The sequence below is a fragment of the Talpa occidentalis genome, unplaced genomic scaffold, assembly GCF_014898055.3.
Source record: "Talpa occidentalis isolate TD23 unplaced genomic scaffold, MPIMG_talOcc4v2.1 talOcc4.14, whole genome shotgun sequence".
Taxonomy (NCBI): Eukaryota; Metazoa; Chordata; class Mammalia; order Eulipotyphla; family Talpidae; genus Talpa; species Talpa occidentalis.
In genome coordinates, this window is record NW_023601433.1 from 56,886,213 (window position 1) to 56,907,031 (window position 20,819).

The 20,819-nt window shown below is 38.7% G+C and overlaps 1 protein-coding gene across 5 annotated transcripts in view; it reads right to left on the minus strand.

Moving 5' to 3' along the window:
- The window catches only part of SFMBT2 (Scm like with four mbt domains 2), a 194,087-nt gene that overhangs the window by 69,155 nt on the left and 104,113 nt on the right, over positions 1–20,819 (minus strand). For all 5 annotated transcript variants that reach the window (XM_037510580.2, XM_037510576.2, XM_037510577.2 and 2 more), the window contains exons 8-9: positions 10,334–10,435; positions 5,687–5,834 (exon numbers count right to left, since the gene is read on the minus strand). In XM_037510580.2, coding sequence (XP_037366477.1) covers positions 5,687–5,834; positions 10,334–10,435 — 250 coding nt within the window. The remainder of the gene's footprint in view (positions 1–5,686; positions 5,835–10,333; positions 10,436–20,819) is intronic.

Below are 20,819 nucleotides of genomic sequence, written 5' to 3' on the forward strand. Positions count from 1 at the left end.
GAAGTGGGAGGCCATCTTTCCAGGATCAGACACCATTGCAACTGTTGACCTTTCTAACAGAAAACGAAGTGTTTATCTTTCTAACAGAAAATGAAACAAAACAATAACAATATATTCATAGAAAACACACAAAAACACATCCAAACTCACTTCTCAACATGAATAATAAATCCTACGATCTCTCTTTAAAGTTCAGAATTAAAGTTCAAAGTTAAAAATGACAAACTTTAACTTTACAAAGAGCATACACTTTCACACATGAATGAAGGAAAGGATGGTGTTGAAAAAAATTCTACAGCAAGATTTCCTGACCTGGTGTTGACAATAAGGCATATAACAAATTACCTCAAAGGGAAACCACCAATTCACCAATAAGGAAACCACACCTGTCACCTCTCAGTATTAATTAATGTTTGTTACAAAAATAAACAAATTGCACTCATACAAAATGGTTAAGGGAGCTCAATAAATAAAGTCATGGTGTTATAACTATTGATTCTTGGAAAATTATTCCCTAGAACTGTAATTCTCCAACTGCTTTGACAAAGAGACCATTTCAGTCATGGAAAAAGTTGTGGCCCAATGACATCATCATCTGGCCCTACTTGAGACTACTGAACCCCCAAAATCACGAAAAGAATGGATTCTAAGGAGATACCAGAAAAAGAGAACAGCAGGAAAGTGAATTGAGTTATCCAGAAAAGACTGGGGTTTTAAGCCAATTCAACCATGGGACTTAAAAAAGCCCTTAAAACAACTGAGCATCAATTTCCCATATATAAAGTAACTGGCATTAGTATCATTCTCAATGGTGAAAAGCTGAAAGCAATTCCATTAAGATCTGGAACAAGACAAGGATGTCCACTCTCACCACTGCTTTTCAATATAATACTGGAAGTCCTAGCCAGAGCAATAAGACAAGAGAAAGACATACAAGGAATCCAAATAGGAAAAGAAGAAGTCAAACTATCACTATTTGCAGATGATATGATAATATACATAGAGAACCCTAAAAACTCCACAGAAAAACTAATTCAACTCATCAATCAATTCAGTAAAGTGGCAGGATACAAAATCAACACGCAAAAGTCAGTAGCCTTCCTATACACAAAGAATAAATCTGAAGAAGAAGAAATCAAAACAACCATCCCTTTTAGTATCGAAACAAAAAAAATCAAATATTTGGGAATAAATCTAACAAAAGAGGTAAAGGACCTTTACAAAGAAAACTATAAAACACTGTTAAAAGAAATAGAAGAAGACACAAAGAAATGGAAAGACATCCCCTGCTCATGGATTGGAAGAATAAACATTATTAAAATGGCCATCCTACCAAAAGCAATATACAGATTCAATGCTGTTCCAATCAAAATTTCAATGTCATTCTTCAAAGAAATAGAACAATTATTGATGAAATTCATATGGAATCACAAAAAAACCCCGAATAGCCAAAGCTCTACTGAAAAAAAAAAAGAAGGAAATGGAGGCATCATACTCCAGACTTCAAACTATACTACAAAGCCATAATCATCAAAACTGCATGGTATTGGAACAAGAACAGACATACAGACCAATGGAATCGAATAGAAAATCCAGAAATAAACCCACAGATTTATGGTCAACTAATCTTTGACAAAGGAGCAAAGAGTATGCAATGGAGCAAAGAAAGTTTGTTCAATAAATGGTGCTGGGAAAACTGGGTTGCTACATGCAAAAGAATGAAGCTTGACCACTACCTCATACCATACACAAAAATCAACTCAAAATGGATTAAAGAACTAGACATAAGACCTGAAACCATAAAATACATAGAAGAAAATATAGGCGAAACACTACGTGATTTGCATATCAAAGACATCTTTACAGACACATCACCCAAAGCAGTGATAGTGAAGGCAAAGATAAACAGCTGGGACTACATCAAATTAAAGAGCTTCTGCACAGCAAAAGAGACAATAACAAAAACAAAGAGAAACCCCACCGACTGGGAGAACATTTTTGCACACAACACTAATGATAAAGGACTGATCACAAAAATCTGCAAAGAGCTGATGAGACTCAGCAACAACAAAGAAAATAATCCAGTCAAAAAATGGGCAGAAGAGCTAAAAAGAAACTTCTCTGAAGAGGAAATGCAAATGGCCAACAGACATATGAAAAAATGTTCAACATCACTTGTAATCAGGGAAATGCAAATCAAAACTACCATGAGATACCATCTTACACCAGTGAGAATGGCACATATTAAAAAAACTAGCAACAGCAAATGTTGGCGAGGGTGTGGAGAAAAAGGAACTCTTCTGCACTGTTGGTGGGAGTGCAAACTGGTCCAACCACTATGGAGAGCTGTGTGGAGATTTCTGGACCTACTAAACATAGAGCTTCCATATGATCCAGCAATTCCACTCCTAGGTATTTACCCAAAGGACACAGAAACATCAATTCCAAAGAACACCTGCACCCCTATGTTTATAGCAGCACTATTTACAATAGCTAAGCTTTGGAAACAGCCCAAATGCCCAAAAATAGATGACTGGATCAAGAAGATGTGGTACATATACACCATGGAATATTACTCAGCATTCAAAAAAGATAAACCCATGCAATTTGCAGCAACATGGATGGCGCTGGAAGGGATCATGCTCAGCGAAATAAGTCAAAAAGAAAAAGAAAAATACCGGATGGTCTCACTCATAGCAGGAATCTAGAAAACTTAAATAAGGGACCAGGAAAATGAATAACTATAAGAAAGTGAAAATCAAAATCAACAAAAAACTATGAACCAGAGACACTTTTTGGGGGGTGGGGGGCGGGAGGGGAGGGATTGTGGTCAGAATGGGGGGTTTGCAATTGTATGGGGGAATATAAAAATAAAATTTATTATTTAATAAATAAATAAATAAATAAAGTAACTGGCATTGATGAGAAAATCTTTAAGATTGCTTTTCGTTATAAAAACCCTCTACTTTTAATAATGCATGTTTATATTTTTAATAGATGTTATATTCATTTTAATAGATGTTATTTTAACATCATTTTAATAGATGTTATATTCATCTTCAAAAGAAGAAAAAACTAAAAAAGTATTGTGTTCTGAGTCCCATTCCCACACTCACTTCCACCTCCAAACTCCATATCCCACACTGAAGTAATTTTCACTCATTCTCAGGTAACCTCTCAGAGTGTTTAAAGAAACATGAGCAAACACACACTACTTGCCTCTTTCCGGGGGGGGAAAAAAAAGGCATCAACACCCTAGCTGCTGACCCACATCACTCACAGAATACCTTGGAGAGCTTTCCACATCAGGACAGGGATTCATTATACAAATATTGAAAATCTGTTCACCCAGTTCTATCCAGAAAGGCACTTTGATTTTTTTCCAGTCTTTAACTAAAATAAAATACATCATACTACAAAATACAAACTTTAATGCATCTCTCTGTTCAGTGTAGGATAACTTTCCAGAACTGGGACTGCAGAATCAGTGGGTCAGTGCCACTATAAATTTTTTTTAAGATTTTATTTATTTATTTATCTATTCATTCATTCATTCAAGCACTGGGTACAGTCAGAAGCATGGGAAGGTGAGAGAATTCACCAGAGCTAGAGCAGGGAGCAGAGCAGGCAGAAGGACTGAAGTACACTGCTGAGGGGAGCAGCGGGCGGCAGGAGAGGTCTGCGCACCATGTGGGAACCTCTTCCGGTGGCCGGGGAGCAGCCAGGGATCGAACCGGCGCTGCAGAGGGCTGCGGGCAACTTCGCAATCCAGCGCTCAACCACTGCGCCACCGGGGAGGCCCAGTGCCACTATAATTTTAATAAAATCTGCCAAACTGCCTTCCATACAGTTTGTACCTGCCTGCACTGTCACCACCAAGTCTGAGAATCCTCATTCCTCCACACTTTACTCAAAGCAGAGCACCTCATTTTCTTTCTCTTGGATTTCTACTCATCTGATGATTATGTGCCATATGAGTATAAATGGTATATCTCTTATAAAGTTTGCATACAAGTCATTGTGTCTCTTTTCCTGTGAACTATCTACACACACTCTGAAACCTTCTTCTATAAGTTGCTGGTCTTTTTCTTACTGGTTTATTTTTATTTTTATTTTTTTAAGATTTATTTATTTATTTATTTATTTATTTATTTATTTATTTATTTATTTATTTATTTATTTATTTATTTATACAAGCACTGGGTACAGTCAGAAGTGCGGGAGTGTGAGAGAATTCACCAGAGCCAGAGCAGGGACTAGAGCAGGCAGAAGGACCAAAGTACACTGCTGAGGTGAGCAGTGGGTGGCAGGAGAGGTCTGCGCGCCATGTGGGACCCTCCTCCGGTGGCCGGGGAGCAGCCGGGGATCCAACAGGCGCTGCAGAGGCTGCGGGCAGATTCGCAACCCAGCACTCAACCACTGCGCCACTGGGGAGGCCCTCTTACTGGTTTATAAGTAAAAGAGCTACTATTTCAGATGACTGTCCCAGAACCAAAAAGAAAAAAGCTCCTGCAGGTGATTACAGGAGACCCACTGGGTCCCAGATTAATGATATTTGTCACTCCTTGAATGCTTTAAGGGTTGAAAGGGGGTTATCCCTGAGATTTATTTTATTCAAAGGTACGAACTACAATCACCCAATGTTCCATAAATATCATATCCATAATGAAACTTTCCTTCTTTTTTCCTCCTCTTTTTGGAGATTTTTCAAAAGGTTTACTTCACTTTCAATAGGGAAAAGAACAGTTTGGGAGACTGCACCAAAACAGTTTCACAAATATTATAAACATTTGGGTGATAATGAAGCAATGATAAGTGTGGCTAAATATTAGGTATTAAGGAGCCTCTGCTCCATGGGGATGAACACCAAGGATGAAAAGGATGACAGCCCAGTAGAGCATTCGCGTTATATAAAGCAGATGCATGTTGTATCTGCTATCTGATCACAATGAGGAAAACTGGAACTTAGTCTCTGAGTATCAACTGATTTCCCAATGTGGTCAATACTGTAAATAATCCAGTCACTGGTGATCTGATAAGGTCAGCATAAAAACCCTGTATTATTTGAGGTTATCTTTTAAAATCCCCCCCAAATTTATTTTTCTAATGTCTTCAAATTTCCTCTATTATTCCCTTTATTTTCCATCACATCTTCTCATCTTTCTTCTTGCTGTTTTCTTTCCTGAATAAATCTTAGACCAACAACAAATCACACAACTAAACTTGATCCCAATTTCAAGCCACTTTAATTCCCAATTTAATTATTTTAATGAATTGTAGCATCAAGCCGTTGAAAATCTGAGAGTGACTTGGCTCTGGGGAAATTCTGATTAGAAATAAAAAATTAAAGAAACGTTTAATTCGTGTTTTGCTGCCTATTGAAAGTGACTTCACAGCACTTTCAAGTTTTCACCTCAATCATTTAGCAACTCTGTACCTAGATCACTACACAAACCAGGATAGCTGGCTGGATACTTGAATTTACACAAGTGGAGAAGAAACCCAAGGCCACACTTCACAAGAGAAGGGAGCAGTAATGAAGTCCTTTGTCAACTAACTGTGAAATGATTTCCCACTATGTCTAAGTTATTTTCATTATGAACTCAAGATTAACAAGTACATCACTTCGGAGACAATACAACACCCTCCTGAATTACCCAAAGTTACATTTTCCCAGAATACTAACCTTTGGGAGGTGTGAGATTGACCCCATTTTTAAGGCACCATTGTACTGGTAAAATCCCCACAGAATCTGCGTGGCACAGCATTGAGAGCTCACTAGGTTCTGGTCTTAGGTCGTCAATAGTCACTTGAAAAAAATGATTGTTAAAAACCTGAAAGAAAAACAATAGAACCAAAGGTTACTAACTTGGGGTTAACATAAATGTTAGTATATACTATTTCTATTTGATCAAAATGTTGTGGGCCCAAACTGGCATTTCTAAGAACATGACTAAAATGATTCAGTTGCAAAAAGTTAGAGTTGACCATGTGGTTATATTCATGGAAAGAGAAACGGTTAACTAGAATATGTAGGAGATAGAGAATGAAAATATCAGTGACTTTAGTGAAGTAAACCAATAACCATAGTTTGAAGAACAACAAACTGATGAAAAAAGACACACACACACACACACCAGCCTAGAGCAAAGCCAAGTTGGGCACAAAGGGCACACTGGTTTCCTAGTGTCCTCGGGCGACCCAGTTCTTGCTACCGGATCATTCAAGAACTTCCACACTCTGGTTTGGAGAGTTCTAGCCCGATCTTGTATTTCACATCCCTCCAGCTAGCCACCCTTCAGCACTAGCGGAAATCACAAACCCCAGACATGCCCTTACTCAGCATTCTCATTGGGATGTTTTCCCAGCCACTCCAACTAGACTACAGGGCAACTGCTCTGTGCCTCCAAAGCCTCAGATAGGCCCCCTGCTCTGGAAATCCTCATTCCTTCCTGAGGACCCACTCCATATCTGGTCTCCCCAAGAGATGCTAAGTCCTTTGATTTGTAGTACTACATCACAGTATTCCCACAAAGTACTTTCTACCTAGAAACTGGATAACCACACTGAATATAAGAAAGACAAGAATGGGGCCTCCCCGGTGGCGCAGCGGTTGAGCGCTGGGTTGCGATGCTGCCCACAGCCTCTGTGGCACCGGTTCGATCCCCGGCACCGGTTCGATCCCCGGCACCGGTTCGATCCCCGGCTGCTCCCCGGCCACCGGAGGAGGGTCCCACATGGCGCACAGAACTCTCCTGCCGCCCGCTGCTCCCCTCAGCAGTGTACCTCGGTCCTTCTGCCTGCTCTGCTCCCCGCTCTGGCTCTGGTGAATTCTCTCACCCTCCCGCGCTTCTGACTGTACCCAGTGCATGTATAAACAAAACAAACAAATAAACAAATAAATAAATAAATAAAAAGAAAAGAAAAGACAAGAATGGAGATCAAGGCATGTGGATGGAAAAGGAAGAATGCAAAGGTCAGGTGGGCTTTGACACTGAAAAGCATGATGGACTTAAATAACCTAGTATAAAAAGTAGACGGGAGGAATAAAGGTCACTTTCCCACCTCCACTAACATAAACCAGTCTCTCTTAGGCAACCTCGACACTTTTACTAAGCTATGATTTCCGGCTCCCTCATTTACAAAGTATTTTTGGAAGCAACTTAGTATAAAGCTAAATAGTATAACGTAAACTCACTTCTGTTCTTCTCTGTATTAGTTCTAGTCGACAGCTCGAAATCTACTGCCTGAGGAAAGAAGACATTATGGAGCAAAAAAGGGAAACTCACCTCCCCAGGGAGCTTTCCCAGACAGCCCCACTTAAGATCACATTCCCCCTCCTACCACAACCCTCGTAGATCCTCCTCTGATCTGCCTTTCTCCTTAGCATTTAACACGGTGGACATACTATATTTATTTACTTATTTTGTATCTTGTCTGCCTCCCCATTAAAATATAAGCTCTGCAAGAGCAGAAACTTTTACCTATGTTCCCTTTATGCAAAACAGCACCTATGAATGCTCAGTAATTAATTGTTATATTAACATGATCTAATCTTTCAGGCATACACATACACAGATGTCTGTTAAAATAGGATTATTCTGGTGGCAGAATCTCTTAGAATCCCCGGACCACATAAGGATGAACACAAAGGAATCTCCAAAACCCATTAAAGTATATGTTTATGTGTGCGTACTTCACAGAAAAGCTAAGTAAGTTTCTTCAAATCCATTAGGGTCCATGCTCCCAAATGGTTCAGAAATACCATCCATCTATTCAGGTCTCACAACCAAAGTTTAGAGAAGTAGACCGAGTTGCCTAGGACTATGCAGCTCAGGGCTAGTAGAAATAGAAACTGAACCCACGAAATCTAATACCTATCTCTTTTGTCTAAATATATAAGATACTACACTTACATAAAGGATATTACCATTGCCATCAACATCTGTTAATATTTAGCTATTTTGGAAAATCAAAAGCATAAAGCTTCTGTACTGCTATAGGTTGGTCATTTAATACTAGATTTGCTACATGCTTCCCTGCTTTTCTGTCTATTTTGTTTAATGTTATTTACTAATTTAATGTCAATTTATTTCTTTAACAGTTGTGCCATGAAGAAAAGCCCCAAGGAGGGAAAAATGAAGTTTTCATTAGGATGAGTAATAACATCACAGGAAGTTATATTCTGAAATAGAATAGTCTAAAACATTTCCAATGTTAAGAGAAATATATTTCATTAAGTATCTCCTACACTAAGAATGTTCTGATAATTCATTACATGGAGGTGATCTTGAACCTGGGGAGGTTCCAGCCCCGAGTCCAAAGAATCAGAAGTCCATATACCAATATGTGAGTCAGTAAAAGAAGGAGGGGTACTAGAGAAACAGAGTGACTTAAATATTTTATCTGTGAGACAAAGGGTAAGAAAAAAATGAAATGAAAAGGAGAATGTAGCTTGAAAATCCCTCCTCATTCCAGCCCCCACTAAGAGTTATTTAGAAAGGAAATTATTGTGAAAACCTACTCAACAAGATTTTGAACTGAACCTAATTATAATCAGTATGTCATAATCTAACATTATATATTATAATTACTTAGAGGCATAGAAAATGTGAGAGTCAACCACTGACACATTAGGCACATCTGTATCTTACTCGGATTAATTTTAAAAATGCCCGGTGACACTGACACCACAGCCTCCCAGAATGAGGACAAGGTGACGCACATCCAGATAAATGAGCACCACTGGCATTACTGTGCCACCTGCTGCTGGAACAAAAAGAAATTCTGGACAGGTTTCAACAAGGGGTCACTCTTTAGCTTTGGAAAAATATACAATTATCAAAGAACCCCAAAGTCCATTTCAAATCAAAAGATTTTCAATTTACGGTGTGTGAACCAGAGCAAGCATTTCAACCTAGAAAAATAATTCAAAGCAGAAGGCACTTTTTCCTCTTAGGTAGTTATTCTTTAAATAAGTTACTTTAATAATTATAAAAGTGATTTATATTCACTAACAAATAATATTTAGAATAGACAAAGATATTTCCTTATCATAACCATTGCCTATATTCTATGACACACTACTACCATTACATTTCTCAAATTTTATCAAATTATAAATAAAAAAAAGTGACCCAAATAACTAACTTCAAAATGCTAATCACTACATTGACAAATCCAGTCTCCCTCAGAAAAAGAAATTTAAATAGAATTGACTTTTGCACCATACATTTGGTTCCCCGCAAAATGCACAAAAGACCATTAGCTAAAACACACACGGGAGAGGAATGTAAGTTACCTCCCTTTCAGAGGAGGCTTAAGTTAGAAACACATACTTCACATATTGCCCTAGGTGACCTCATTGAGATTTCTTGGTGGAGAAAGAATCATCTTAAGATCCTACTAGACCACACAAAAATGCCTTTACTTGAAAAAGTAATTCCGTTTTAAATCTGCAAATCACAGAAGCTAGACTTTTCCCTTAGTCAACAAAAGAAGGAGAGAAAAAGAAGTGGTGACATTAGAAATAGGAATTTGCTTTTCATCCTTTTCTGATATTATATACGTGTGTATACACACACATATGTATGTATGTATATACATCATATATACAGCATAACGTGTGTATCATATCAACTACTGGCAGTACAGGAAGAGCAAGTTACTATTATACAAAATACAATTCATCTATAGTTCATTTTAATGAGAATAGGAATAAATGACAACGTTTAATGTGACTACAGTGAAGACCAGGGGAGATACGTACTCCTGGCAGCGCTAGGGCTGTAAACTCAATGACGAGTCTGAACTTTACTCCAAGTCACCACGGGACATTAGGGCGACATTCAGAACTATCAGAGGATAGGTGAAATTCACCCATCTCTTGTAAGAGGCGGCACTGATTAGGCTTGCTCTATGCTAGCAGTGATAAAAGAGAGCTTAAAATAGTCCTGGGGGGCCTCCCCGGTGGTTCAGTGTGTTGAGCACCGCACTGTGAAACTGCCTCCAGTGCAGGTTCGATTCCTGGCCAGCCAGGGAGAAACCCACATGGCGCAGCAGACCTCCCCTGCCTTGCCCACTGCTCCCCTCAGCAGAATCTTTGGTCCATCTGTCTGTTCTGCTCCCAACTCTGTCTCTGGTGAATTCTCTCACCCTCCACGTCTCTGACTGTACCCCAGTTCTTGTATAAATAAATAAATCATTAAAAAAAAATAGTCCTGGGTTAGAGAAAGCAAACTTCTTTTGGTTTATCTGGCGTTGCAGCATAGCTCATGCGGCTTTGAGCAAAGACATGCATGTGACCCACTCTGGAGCTGAAGAGCAAGCTCACCTTGGTCACTGATGCAGGACAGATATGAAAGGGCTCACTTATATTCACTGTTTCTAGCTTCATCCCAACTGTGAAGAAATGACTTCGCAAATCTGCATGATCCTGCAGAGAAAAGGATAAAAACATTGAAAGCAACAATACTGTGAATTAACTCAGTGACTGACTGGATGCTATCCCTGCACATTTTATTGGGTGGCTGAAATCGGATTGAAATAATTAACCCTCCCCATTTCAAATTTCTAATTATTGCAAGATACTGTGGATTTAATTATTTTCTGCAGGCTAAATTGCTTTTCCAAGGGAGAGGAAGCAAGTCTTTGTGCCCATGCTTAAATTTGCATTAAGCCAAAAATTCACTTTGTATGGCTTTGATCTTCGTAGGTGCTATAACGGAAGCACAGCAGAGTAATAGAGGCAATCAGTCATCTCCAGCACAGCAGGAGCATCTTCAGAAAATGAGGCCTCTTGCTATTGGAGTTACTTCACAGGCTTCAGTGAGTACCTTCTGTGTGACATGGTTTGTCCCTGTCTCTTGTGTCTAAGAGCAAACAGCTTATCAGTTATTGGTGGTGAGCCAGTGATCTTCGAGCTGTGGGCATATAAAGGTCCAAAACAGTCCTGCAGATAATCAGAACCTTATCCTACTCCATAAAGATGAGCAACACCCCCTGTTTAATAGGTGTCTGGCAGTTTTATAACCCGCTCACGGCAACCTTATGTGTGCGAGATGGAGCTTTTCTGACTTCTCAAGAAAACAAATTTCAATATCCACTTTAGCTATACAGCAATAGATGAGGCTGGCTGGACGCTGGGTACCAGGATTTATCTTCCTGAGATGGAGGTCACCTCATAACTCACAGTCTGTATAAATAGTAGTGGATAAATAAATGTATTTGCAGCCTGTCCCTGAAGAAATAATAGCTGCAAATAAATCCTGCTATTTCTAAATACATCAATTGGGCAAGAAGTACAAAAATATCTGGGGATCTATTACTTTCTTTTATCTGCAAATCTAAAGTGGAGTTTTAATTAATTCAATGATGCCATTCTATATCTCCGAGGACTGCGCTGAGCCCCTTAGGCAACACCTGCTCCTGACTCCCCTGCAGAAGCTGTTCGAGGCGGTTGAGACCTGCGTTGGTGGAGTTTTCTTCACCACCCCATTGCCTTGCCAAAGAAGGTACAGAATATAAATGCCTATAGACTCACAAGGACCTTGTCTTTTCTCATTTAGACACAGCAGTCCACAAGGGCCCCTGTAGCCAATGGCTACACAATACACATTAGGTAGGGGTGAAGGAAATAGTGTTACATGAGTTTGGGGGGCCTGAGAGGGATAATAGGAACCAGAAGGGACAGAAAGGATGTGGCCAATATGCAAAAGGTTTACACAACAAAAACTCATTCAAAGATTTGGTCATTCCAAACCCTTACACATAAGAGCTTATACTCAATGTATTATAAAAATTATATGCATAAGGAAAAGGACAGGGAAGTATTTTAGGTACAAGAGAGGATTTTCATTTGTCAATACTAAAAAATATAGCATTTATTTTCAAAGGGGCAAGGGAAGGTGGCTCAGACAAGTAATGAAGAGATATAATATACTTAATGCATATTGACATATCAACCACTACGCTTAGGCAGAGCCAAAAACAGCAGGTGTTTAGCAATAATAAACCAAAAATTTAATTCAGAAAGACATCTGAATTTAAAAAATGAAAAGCTAACATCTCTATCAGACATCAGTGCTCCCAGTATCTCACAATCAACGGGAACTGAGGCACATTAGTGGATTTTGCAGATAAGCATTTTCCCTTTTAAACATAAACTCCCTAACCTTTTGAAAAGAGAAATTATTCTAAAGTTACAATAAAACTTTGCCTGAATATAGTCAACAAATTTAAGCATTCATTATTATCCTGTTTGACAATACAGAAATGTCCTCAAGCACTAATGACACATTTTTAGCTATAATAAATGGTCCAAGTGAAAGCTGTATTTTCACAGAAGTGCGTCAGTGTTCCCTTCTGCTATCAGATGTCCTTCTTTGTTGCAATGTTCCCTCTCATTACTCATAGCTAAAAGGCTAAACATTCTTGAGATGTGACTTTTAACTTCTCCCTGGATGCCTCTATGACCAGGACCCTCCTTGCAAATTCAATATCTCATCTGTTCTCCGGGTTACTTCCCCTTCACATTTCTGTTACAGAAGTGGGCTGACCACATTCTGGGCTTCTGGTCTACCCTCCATCTTCTCAATTTCAGTTTCTGTCCCCACACTTGGACCCAACATAATTTTGTTCCATCTTTGCCCTATGAATAGAGCCAGGCTTATTAGCAGGGTGAACCCAGGATGCTCAGGTCCTTTCTACATCCCAAGTGATCTTGACCACTGACTTGAAGTCTTCAGCCAAGTCTATGTCTTTAGCAAGTCTTTAGCCAACCCTACACTAAGGGTTATTCTTCAACTGTTGCTCTGTTTTATTCACAGTCATCTAGCAGGAACACATAATGGCTGCCTTCCCTTAGAAATAAAGCATCAAGGCTCAGGACAGCAATTTGTTCCTTAGATAACCTTCTCCTTTCAAGGTTGCAGGCTGTACTGCAAATGCTTATCATTAATGATTCCAGAGTAGTCTGCCTCAAACTATATCTCTAGGTTAAATGGGATCACTTTGTGTAGCTATTTTCCTTCTTTCTTGAGGTATCTATTTGTCAACTACTGAACATCTCTATCTTGCCACTCATTCATAAAAAATAACATTCACATAAAATCAAGCAGGACATGTACAGGATGAAAACAAAATATTAATGATACCAATATCTTTAAACAACTAAAATATTGTTGTCAATATTTTGTCATAATAGCATACAAATATTCTGTAGCAACTTAAAAACAGTGTGTAGTGATCAGAGGTTTATAAATAAGTTTTCCCTTTGCCAGTCAGTCATGGCTCAGATTTTCTACTTCTAAAATTATTTCTAGAGGCTTCAGGATCTAGCACACTATCTTCTTGCTCATGGAAATGCATTCGTTTTTGTTCCACACTATATGAAAACTCTTAAACCCTCCTGTTTAATAAACTGGAAAAAGAAACCAAACATATTAAGAAATAACTGATACAAACATAAGTATTTATATTTTGGTTGCAAATATCCACATGCAGCAATGATATGCTATTAAATTTCAACTCCAAATTTCAAAAACTAAACCTGGAAACTGCAAAATACATTCTTGTGTCCCAGTCTTAATTTCCACTTTCTTTTTTCTCCATCACCATCCTGGGGTCCCCTCATCTCTCCCCTCCCTCTTAACCTCAGAGCCCTCAGGATGTTTATTAATGTCCACTGATTTTTGAAACTATAAAGTTATCGAATTGTTACATAAATGTCCAGTATGTTTTATTGTTCTGACTTACTCTGCTACATATAATTCTCTCAAATTCCCTCCATCTTGTTGAAAATGGCTGCTTCTCATCCTTTCTTATGGCTGTATAACATGCTATGATATGGATATACCACATCTTCTTGATCCAATCGTCCAACAACAATGAACGATTTAGGGCTGCTTCCATATCATGGCTACTATAAACAATGCTGCTATGAACATTGTGGAATTGATAGGCTTTGTATTGATGGTTTCATATTCTTCAGATACATGCCCAAGAGTGGAATTGCAGGCAAGGTCATACAATATTTCCATTTTTAAAGTTAAATCCAGAATGCTTTCCATAATGATTGCACCAGTTTACATTACCACCAACAAAGTAAAAGGGTTTTTCCTTTTTTCCACATCCTCTCCAACACTTGTAGAGTCTCTTTAATATGAGCCATTTTCACTAATTCCACTTTCCTAAGCAATTTTTTTAAAACAAAAAATCCTATGACCATGAGAGCTCTCATCAGTTTCAAAGGCAAACTACCATTTTTAAAATCCAGGAGCAAATATACACAATGATTATGGATTTGATTATGATTATAAATCTGCTACACTAATGCTCATGCTCTAACAACGATGCCAGAAACTTTAGTATTAGGGGCAAAACAGTATTTTCTTACAGGACTTGTCACTGAAACCTCTGGTAACCGGAGACCTTTAAAATATATGACAGGGATCCCTCTGTCATAGTCCCTCTGACAAGTTAGGAAGGCAGGGTTAAGTCTTTAACATCTGGTCTCATAGGCAAATTTAGGCATTTGACAATTGTAAGAAATACAATTTTGTGTGATAATTAAAGATTCAATGCCACTGATTTCCAAATGAGCCAATACACAGCTCTCTGAGCTGTGTGTGTGTGGTGTGTGCATCCATATCAGTATATGAGAAAAGGTACACAAATTTTCTTTAAAAACAAGTTTAATCACCACAGACTATTTACTTGGGGCTAATAATGTAGGCAAAGTCCACAATTTCATTTAAATAAATAAGAGCAAACTGTTCGCCCTGTTAAGGAGAGCTCCTGGCCCCTGAAGAAGGTCCACAAAACTGATTATCTACTGAGAGATAATGGAAAATTCACAGAGGTTCAAAAGTACATCCTGGCCTTTGCAAAGCTCTAGAGGATCATTCACACCTTACAACTATTGGATCAAGAATGATGTTATTTCTGAAATCAGGAGGGATTACTTCTTCAATACATTTATAAAGGTGTCCTGTCACATCCAAGAAATACTGTTTATTTAAATATACTGGAGTCCTGTTAAATTGCCTAAAGAAAAACCTTTTTCATTGAGGAAATATTAAACAATGTCACTCCCATCTACACTCATCACGACACATTTTATTTTTACCCTAAAGTGGGTTTCTATTGAGCAGAAGCAAAATGACATTCATTTTATTGGAGGATGGCCTTACCAGCCTATCTCAACAATCGCTCTTCATAGAACCTTATTTTTAATTGAATGATAATGTAAAAGAGATTATGTATATATCAATACCTTCTCTGTTCATGTTTCATCTGTTTTAGTCTCTTCTGAATCCTAGTAGCTCTCTCTCTAAATATTCTAAAATATAGTCACTCTGCACTGATTTGGTAAATAATCTTGATTTGGTAAATAACCTCAAGCAGTTAGAAACTATGACAATATAAAGCAGGAAGAAACAATGGCATTTAATATATAAATTTGTAAGCATGGTCCTCTTCTTATTCTCCCTTCACAACAGATTACGGCATAGTATCCATCTTACAGAGAGGGAATTAAGATGAAGAGAGATTAAGAAGAAAGCAGATTATATACTCCTGCCACTGAGAAGCTTGAAATCTAGTTTGAAATTGATTGAGGAGTAACAAATACAAAGTCTGGAAAAAGAAGTCTGAATAAAACACAACATAATTGGTAGTTTGGGTTCTATAATTCTGGCTTAGGACTCACCTTATTTCACTTATGATAAAACAGAGGTCAGGTGGATTGGACAACCCCAGGATATTCCCAGGGGGGCACTAGCAACACACAGATCACCTGCTGTTTAAACATCAGCCTCTGAGACTTTAAACATCAGTCTCAGGGGAAGTCTTGGCCTCTGAGTTGCCATGCCTGGGAACAGTCACTAGCTGATCTACACCTCACTGTAGAACCCCAAATGAGTCAACAGTGAGTAAGCACCCGCCCAAATTTCTGTGGCAGAGTGAGAAAGCTTTAGGATAAATGCTGACGTGCTTTATAAAATGGACAGATGATAAGGAGTATTAATCTACAGAAGAAGATGAAGAGTATTACCAACTGGGAGACAGCAGAAAGGAAAGGCAGTAGGGGGCAGCATGTCTGCTCATTCTAGGTTCCACTCACCTCCCACATGCCAACTGGAACTGAACTCATCCTTCTCTATTTCCTGAGTCTGTGCTCTTATATTTACTATGAGGCTATCAAACTCTCAACACAGCTAATACTTCTTCCCATCCATGTTTCATTAGATAAATAAACCTCACATGATATAAAAATATGAAGAATGCAGCACAGGGGGAAATGAGTTCAAACTAATTAACATAAGCTGCCCGCAGCCTCTGCGGTGCCGGTTCGATCCCCGGCTGCTCCCCCGCCACCGGAGAAGGGTCCCACATGGCGCGCAGACCTCTCCTGCCGCCCGCTGCTCCCCTCAGCAGTGTACTTCAGTCCTTCTGCCTGCTCTGCTCCCCGCTCTGGCTCTGGTGAATTCTCTCACCCTCCCGCGCTTCTAACTGTACCCAGTGCGTGTATAAATAAATAAATAAATAAATAAATAAATCTTAAAAAAAAAACTAATTAACATAACAGAATTAAAATGCACTTGGTGCATTTGAATCTGAGAAAAGCAGTAAGTCATTCTCTGTGCAGAAACCAAATTCTCAACCTGAGCTCCATAATCAAATACAACAGAAAACTCTCTTTGGTGGTGGCAATCGGAGAGTCCACCTTTAATTCTTTAGTTCTTCCTTCTTGCTTATGTTGATATCAACAAAATGGACAAAAAAAGAGATAAGCAATTCATTCCCCCTTTACATTCTTCAAGTACCAAAAATGTTTTAGTAAATCATACTTAGACAAAAATACTAGCTGGTATTATTTTTTCTGTTCCATCATGTCAGTTTTTTGGTCCACGGGAAACTCAAATGCTACATATGCATCTTTTCAAAGGACTCAATTAATTTGCATAATTTCTAAGAATAGGCTCCAATAAAGTCAAAGGAAGGTTTTAATTAGTATTACATTCAAATTGATATATAATGAACTACACTTTAATTCCTTTATTCATATCAGCATGATATATCATGCTAAAAAAGATCCAGGACAATTTATCACGTTGTTCCCCTTCCTGATTTAACAATGATCTAGTGCTCATATGTTCATTAGATAATTACTCTCATTATATTTGTTTCATTGAAAATTGGACATTAGGATGCCAGCATTTATTAAATCAATAGCATTATTACATTCCAATTCCATTGCACTGAATTAAATTTAACCAATGAAATATTTATAACAAAAATGCAATAAAAAATCTATAAGCTGAACACTAATAAGCATTTCTATTCTTTACTTACAGCTGTAAATAGCAATTTTATCTACTAGTCCTGCATTAAATCAAGTTTAAAAATAGTAATGAGAAAATGTAGTAATATATACTTCAACCTGAACCACAAAATTTATAACAGGAAATTAGAGTAGGTAAGCCTACTCTAATTTTTCATTAAGTACAAAACTGGTACACTAGGTTGTTTTTAAAAAAAAGAAAAACAGGGGTAGTAAGAATGTCTTTCATTGATTAACATTTGAAACCACAAAAGAACTTTCAAGTGGCAAGAAATTTAATCTTATTTAAAGCTCCACCAAGGAAAAAGCAAGGCTGATGGTGTATGTAGGTAAACAGAAATGAGCTATATTTCCTCATGCTTAGTTAATTCTCCTGATAAGCTAGGGAAGCTCCTCCGTTTCCACAGCAACCATCTAGGCAGCATGAGTGAACTTACTTTTTGGGCCCACATCCCTCCCAGTTCCACACACTACTGACAGGACATGGTTGGCAATGTTACTGTGGGTGTGCCTTCTGCTGCTGGCCCCAAATGCAACCACAGTGCTGTCAGGGAAATATGACCGAGGACCCTGAACTGTGCCCACTTGTGTTGACAGCCCCCTTCAGAGAAAGAATGAAGAGTTGGAATTGAGCTCTAGTAACAATTAAAATCTCAGAAGTCTTCCTCAAATGCCCTGACCTTCAATTGGTTAACCTATTTCCAGATGAGATAAGTATCAATTCTCTTGACCAGGATTTCTCCACCCTGACACTGCTGGCATTTGGGAGCCCAGATAATTCTTTGCTGTGGGGGCTGTCCTGTATACACTAAGATGTTTCACTGCATCATTTACCTCTACCTACTAGATGCCAGTGGCTTCCCCTATATGTGACCATCAAAATTCCTCCAGACATTTGCCAACTCTTACCTGGTAGAGAACCACTGACTTAGATACAGTGAAGTGAGACATCAGCACAGTTGATGTGACACCTTGATGTGTGGTTTTCTCCTCACCCTTCCCTTTCGATGAGAGTCCTCAAAATCACTCAGCTCCCTGTGCCTCTAGCTTCAATATTAAGTCATTCTGGAAGCTCTTCAGTCTCTTTATCTGGTGAGCCACTCAGGTCATACCTCCAGTTTTGACTCACTCGATGCTGTCTCAACAAGATCTGGAACCTTTCTGTGTCTTTGTGCCTGTATACCTCGAAGACCCCAAGGCCGTTATTGCTAGTGACCCTCCCACATTCACCACTTTAAATAACTAGTGTATAAAATTAGAAGATGTTGCTTTGAATGAAGGAAAGGACCACAAACACATGGTGATCACAGTATGATGCTATGGAAGAATTATTTTGTGCCTAGTACAATGATGATGATTACATAGTTGTTAATCCGCTTGCCTAACACCACAGTAGTAATGGATTAGATATTTTTAGGGAGTCATCTGTCATTCAAACCCAAAGGCAAGCCTGAATTAGAATTAGTCCCTGAGAAAAGCCATACCATTTAGGCTGCCTTCACATGCAAAGACCAGAACACTCCTTTCAACCTCTGTGGTATAAGCCACGAGGAAGTCCATGAGGTCACACAACCAAGAATTTCTGAGGGAGAGCAACATAATATTGATGAATGGATTAGTCAACAATATCACAGATGGCTGAGTTCATTCCACCCATTTCTCCTTCCATACTCCATGTGACAGCTTCCCCAGGTCCAGCTCCCTTCACAGACTCAAGCTGACTACAGAACTCCCAGCATTTTCAACTAGACATGATAAATGCAGAAAAAAAGAGAATTCATCCATGTGCTTCTTCTTAAAAGCAAAGAAATCTATTCTAATAAACTGCTTAATTTCCACTACATCTGAAGATGAAAGGAACTTAAACATCTCTTCACATCAATTTCCCTACTTGAGATACAGTGATATGCAACTGCCTGCACCATAGAATTGAAAAGAATGACCTAACCTACAAAGGATCTGTACAGGTTTTTAGGGAAAAAAAAGTGCCTCCATAGAAGAAAGCATTATAATCAATTCTTAATTATTTCTATGAATGGAGAGTAGCATGGAAAATTTGAAAAAATTAAAATACGGTGCAACAATGACTTTGAAACATGTCTGTTCTATCAGTAAGAAACTTACACACCCTCTCCCGCATCCCAGCACCAATTATATCAAGTTCATGCTAATATTATCTTGTCCTCCTTGAAACTGCAGTAACTGGCAAGAGTCAGAATAATCAGCGGCAAACAGAAGCCATTTGGGAATGATAACTCACAGAGGAGATAACCGAAAGTTGACTATATTCTTTAATTCTTAATGTTTAGAATTAAAAGCAAGTCACTATCTAGAAGACTGCAGGCAGCAGTGGTCGGGCCCCTGCATCAAGCAACTGTTAAAGTGAATTCTTTCATATGTCTGGATTTGTGATTTTATGGTTCCATTTATTGCTTGACCAAACTTGCCCTCTTTATTATATACTTACAAGATTTTCTCCAATACTCATAAAAACTAGATGGCCTCCATGGTCCTTTTTTAGTTATGTAATTCATGTGCTTTGGTTCAAGAAGCCAGAATACAGGAAGGAAAACCACAAACAAGCCCCCCACCTCATTTCTGTAAGTTGCAAAGGATGGGCATTACATAAAATGAACTCTCTATGATTTACCACCCCAAGGAGACTCTGCTTAACAAACCCCTTAACAGATATCAAGTCTTGAAAGAAATGAGGGTAGGAGGTGAAGTCCAGGAGCCCTGCAGGGCCTATGATGTCAGGCCAAGTGCGAGGGGATGGAGCGCCTGGATGGGAGAGCCTGGGGCAGGCCATGGGCCAGCATCTCAGAAATCAGCAACATGGACAGGACCACACAGAGCAAGTCATCAGACTGCCTAAGATGGTTTCTCCTTAAAAATAAACACTTGGGTTTAACTGGATGAGGAGGAAATACCAGCCACATTTCAAGCAAACATCAACTGCAAAATCATTTGGTATCAGACACTTCCATCTGAGACAGGGAATGTCATACAGAAGAAATAAAGTCCTGGCCTGACACAGGAAACCTACAGCTAATTCTGGGAGAATCCAAGTATCCCACCTGAAGGCCAAACTTAGCTATGAGTTTTTTATTGTGGCTGTATTTTTTTTTTTTAAGTTTTTAATGTTTTTACTGCTGGAACAGTTTTGGATTTACAGAATGACTGCAATGCTAGTACAGGGAGTTCACATACTGTATATCCAGTTTCCCCTATTACTAACACCTGACATTAGTATGGTACATTTTTCACAATTAATGAACTCTACAGATACATTACTGTTAAAGTCTGTATTTTATTCAGACTTCTTCAGTTTTCCCCTAATGTCTTTTTTTTTCTGTCTCATAATATTCCACCGGAGACACAACATTACTTTCAGTTGTCATGTCTCTTTGGGCTCCCTGGTTGTGATTGTTTTTCAGACTTCCCTTTGTTTTTGGTGTCTTTGACAGTTTTAAGG